Source organism: Apium graveolens, chromosome 3, assembly GCF_009905375.1.
Source record: "Apium graveolens cultivar Ventura chromosome 3, ASM990537v1, whole genome shotgun sequence".
Lineage (NCBI taxonomy): Eukaryota > Viridiplantae > Streptophyta > Magnoliopsida > Apiales > Apiaceae > Apium > Apium graveolens.
The window spans coordinates 239,665,282-239,670,422 of record NC_133649.1 but is presented as its reverse complement, the minus strand read 5'-3'; the positions used below and the strand labels follow the sequence as shown (position 1 = coordinate 239,670,422).

Below are 5,141 nucleotides of genomic sequence, written 5' to 3'. Positions count from 1 at the left end.
CAAGATCCACAGCTGGATCATATTCCTCATCGCTCCCCTCTTGCACATGCTTCTTTTTTTTGGATTTATCTTTTAAGATTAAGTTTCTCACTTCAGAAGAGAGTGTAGGAAGATTGAGGGCAAAAAATACTTCATTGTTCCTCTTTACTGTGACAGCTCTCAGTTTTTCATACTCCGTTAGAGGAGGTGGAGGGGGTAGTTTCTGCAATTTCACATAAATTCATGTTAATATAGGTATGACGGAATTACTGGATTAATAAAGGGGTTACATACATGTACTTACATGTACTTAAACAACAATAATCTAACAAGAAAATTATAGGTATTACTGAATTATATGCTAACCTCCAGTTCATTTTCTCCCATACGTTCATCTTCATGAGTATCATGTAAACTCAACTTCCTCCTAACACTTGGAGGAGTTTCACAATCATCACCATCAGTGATTTCCTGCACTCTAGAAAGCCGTGGTGACTTCCGAGTACCCTCTAGGGGAAAGTTCTTTGAGTTCCTCTTCCCAGCCTTATCAACTTGGTTTGCCTTCTTGTTCATCTTCTGTTGCTGTAGTTGATGAGTGGTTACAAACTGCCGCTTGACTTGCTTTTTAGCTATAAAGACATAAAAACAATAATTACGAGTTTGAATAAAATCTAAATGTAGTAACACCTATATATTTCTGATGCCCCTACAATTAAGGTATATTTCTGAAATGAAATTAATATATTACCTGCTAAGATATCCTTTCTTGGCCGTATTATTACAAATGGCTGCATCTGATCCATTGGTTCGATAGTGCTATCAACGACATTGTCAAGATAAAAATCAACATTTTCACCGTCTGCAGCTCCTATAGTTAATGAACACAAGTCCACATCATTGGCCACCAACTGCCACCCCCCCTGCTTATCACCTTTTCTCATATAAATCCCTCCAATTTCTGAATATTCAAGGTCATCCTTGACATAATCCATCAATACAGGGTACAAAAACCTATCTACTTCGACATTCCTTATAATCAGTTCTTTACCACCGACATACCGTGTAGGCTGAAACTCACCCTGGTGGTACAACCTGAGATTTATGTATGCCATCCTACAAAAAATTGAGAAAGTATAATTAGATGAAATCATTAAAATAATCTGAGACATGGCACTTAAATAAAAAACACTTAAAAATAAACACTTAAAAGAAACATTAAAAGAGCAGTATGCAAGTCAATAAATTTAATAATGCTCTAAATTAAGAAGCGATCGCATAAAGAGCAGGGCAGATTTAAAACTAACAGAACATTATATTAAGAACAAGTTAATTAATTAAAAGAAAATACATTAAAACATGATAAATTAGGCAATTAAGAAGTCACTTCATTAACAGTTGATACATCAGAAACTAGGCCCTTGATAGTTACATATTTCGAATTACAAATTTAAGTAGTTTCTTCGTTTGTTCTAGCCTTGATGGGGACTTGTCGTGTTGGGACATCATCTCTGCACCAGTTAATATCCGTGTCTGTTTCTAGAGGAACACTAGTGTGTAAATCATGTAAAACTGGATCCTCGGCTTCTTCATTTGCATTTTCAGCTTCGACATCGCACCAATCCCTTGGCAATTTCTTTATAACATTATACATCGTCTTTTCAGTAGGATCTTCTACGTAGAAGACTTGCTGCACCTGTGAAGCTAGCACATATGGATTAGACTTTTGACATAATCTGTTAAAATTAACTCGAGTTAACCCATATAGATCTTTATCTTCCTTATACCAACAACACTTGAACACCACTACAGAAAATTCTCCCCAATAATCAACTTCAAAAATCTCTTCAATTGCTCCGTAATAATTGACATCGCCGGCCAGTGGATTTTGATCTTTTGAACTAGCAAAGCTAGTAGTCAAAGCAGTTAGAAATACCCCACTATTTTGGATTGTACATTTAGCATCTCGGTACTTTGTATGGAATCGATATCCGTTAAGTACATAACCACTATACTTCTTCGCTGATTGATTAGGGCCCATTGCAAGCACTTCCAATTCCTTTGAAATGTTATCTTTTTTTCCGACCTCCCCCTTCATCCATTTCCAAAAATCTTCAGAATGTTCTCTCTCACGATTGTATCTTTTTGACTTGGCTTGTCCTTCTATTAAGATTCGATGCTCCCTACAACAATTACCTAGTTAAAAATCAAGACAAAACAGGTTCTAATTCTATAACAGTTAAACACAATTAGTAGCTAGAATCTTACTCGATTAAACTATCAATTTCTTTATTCCCGCAGTTGAATAGAATATAACGATGAATAGCCATCCATTCAACTTCAACTAAATTCACAGCCTTTCCATCTTTATTTCTGCGTGAACCAATAGGAAATTCTACTTTTTCTGGAAAACTTTCAAATTTTGCAGCCTTGGTAATTTTTGATCCTCCATGGCCACCCAAGAATCTTGAACAAAATATCAAGCATTCTTCGGCCAGGTAACCCTCGGCGATACATCCCTCTGGTTTAGATCTATTCCGCACATAAGATTTAATTTATTTAAATAGCGCTCAATTGGCCACATGCTTCGAACATGGGCCGGTCCACCAAATTCAATTTCTTGGCACAAGTGAATCAAAAGGTGGACCATCACATCAAAAAAAGCCGGAATGAATATAGTCTCAAATTGACAAATAATTTCAATTATTTCTGTTTGCAGCCTCTTAAGATCACTTAAGTCGATGACTTTACTCCAAATACCTCTTAAGAAGGCCCCTAATCTGATAAAAGGGACTGCAACCTCCGGTTTCAAAGATTTCTTCACTGCAAATTGTAATAAGTAGTGCATGAAAAAGTGAGCATCATGACTCTTATAGCCAGATACCTTTCTCTCCTTCATGTGCACACACCGGCTGATATTAGAGGCACTTCCATATGGCAATTTAGCATTTTTAAGGACAGAGCAGAATAAATCTTTCTCTTCATTTGTCATGTCGAATATCGCAGCCCTTATTTCAAGGTGTTTCCCATCACTTGATAGAACAGGATGGAGGACCTTTCTGATGCCAAGTTCTTGCAAATCTAGGCGAGCTGCTATATGGTCTTTTTGTTTTCCAGCAATATTGAGCAATGTGCCAAGTACTTTATCACACACATTCTTCTCGATGTGCATAACATCAAGGTTATGTCGAGAAACATTGTGCTTCCAGTAAGGCAGATCAAAGAATATTGATTTTTTCTTGAAAGGCGAATTCGACTTAATCTTATTTTTTTGGCGCTTTCTTTTCTTCTCTGGTTTCTTCCCCCCAAAATGATTTACAAATCCTGCCAATAATTCTTCAATGTCTGTTCCAGTTAGCAACCTCTGGAAAACCTCTCAATTCAATTTGACCATTAAATTTTCTTTTATCAAGCCTCCATGGGTGTTCAGGGATGGAGAAATCTCCTATGGTCCATGTAACACATTTTCCGACTATGTTTTAGGTACATAGAGGATGTTTCATAATTGCAAACTGGACAAGCTAGTCTTCCTTTTGTGCTCCATCCAGATAGCATTGCTAGCCCGGGAAAATCACTGATTGTCCAAAGTAAAGAAGCACGCAAGTTGAAAGTATGGTCAGTAAGGGCATCATAAGTCTCAATGCCTACTTCCCATAGCTCATTCAGTTCAGCAATTAAAGGTTGCATGAAGACATCTATATTATTCTTCGGAGACTCGGGACCAGATATGAGTGTCGAGAGAATTAGATTCTCTTGCTTCATACACAGCCAGGGGGGAAGGTTGTAGTTAACCAAAATAATTGGCCAAGTACTATGACTTATGTTCATAGTACGAAAAGGATTGAAACCATCAGCGGCTAGGCCCAATCTGATGTTTCTGTTCTCGGATGAAAATTGAGGATAACGAGCATCCAATGCCTTCCAAGCCTCTGCATCAGCGGGATGTCGAAGTTTGTCAGTCCTTTTTTCGACCTTTTGCATGCCATAACATCAGTTCTGATAACTCTTTGCTCATAAACATGCGTTGCAACCTTTTTTTGAGTGGAAAGTAGCGCATCACGTTTGCCGGGACCTTGTGAATTAACTTCTTCTCATTATTGTCCACGGTGCCTTTTTTTCCACTACGACCCACCTTGAAGCACCGCAAGTTTTACAATTTTCTTCTTTTTCATTTTCAGCCCAAAACAGCATACAATTATTGGGGCAGGCGTGTATCCTTTGATAATCGAGCCCTAAATCTTTAATAACATTCTTTGCCGCATTAAAAGACAAAGGAATGTGTGCTTCTGGAAAAGCATCTTTTATCAGATCTAATAAATCCCCGAAACCCGACTCCAAAATCCCATGAATGCACTTTAAAGAGTACAGCCTAATGATAAAACTTAAGCGGGAAAATTTTTTGCAGCCCGGATATAAGGGCTGCTTTCCTTCTTCAAGATGGCCATAAAATTTTTTGGCATCATCATTCGGTCCAGTAGTATCATTAGTACGATGGAACATCTCGTCCAAATTATCTCCGAAGGTAAAGGAATCTTCAAAACCCATATTTTCTGCCCGTTCAATATCTATCCTATGATCTTTGCTCGAAACCTCACAAATCCAATTCGCATACAATGGACAAGGGCCATGACAAATAAGATGATCATAAATAAGATCTTGAGTATGCCACTTGCCATTTCTACAATTCTTGCAAGGGCACAACATTTCATCGCCTACGGAAAATTTGGGAAATGCATTTTCTAAAAAATCCTTTATCCCCTTAATGTAAGGTGTACTGTATTTTGGAAGGGTTATCCATTGACTTAGATCATCAGTCCATCACTACAGAAAACAGGACAATAATGTTATATTCCTAAAAGAAAACAACGTAGTCGTGAAACCATACACCCATATTGGTTATACGTTCTAACAACACAACGCAGCCGTGAAGCCCTAAGCAGACCGAGGTAATATTTTATGTTCTCATTTTCATTGGTTGTACATACTAATAACGACACAACCGTGAAACCCTAAACCCATATTAGATATGCGTACTAATAACAACGCAGAAGTGAAATCCTAAACCAATATTATAGATTATATGTATTAATAACAACACAGCATAACAACGCAGCCCTGAAATCGTAAATCCATATTAGATTATACGTATCGAATCCATGTTATAT

General features: G+C 37.4%; 1 protein-coding gene across 1 annotated transcript; it reads right to left on the bottom strand.

The window, feature by feature from the left end:
- Positions 1–1,426: 1,426 nt before the first annotated feature.
- LOC141714912 (uncharacterized) lies at positions 1,427–3,957 on the bottom strand. Its single transcript, XM_074518408.1, has 5 exons — positions 3,490–3,957; positions 2,886–3,340; positions 2,737–2,799; positions 2,245–2,508; positions 1,427–2,159 (listed from the first exon to the last, which is right to left on the bottom strand). Exons 1-5 carry the CDS (start codon positions 3,955–3,957, stop codon positions 1,427–1,429), a joined length of 1,983 nt encoding a protein of 660 aa, XP_074374509.1.
- Positions 3,958–5,141: the final 1,184 nt, after the last annotated feature.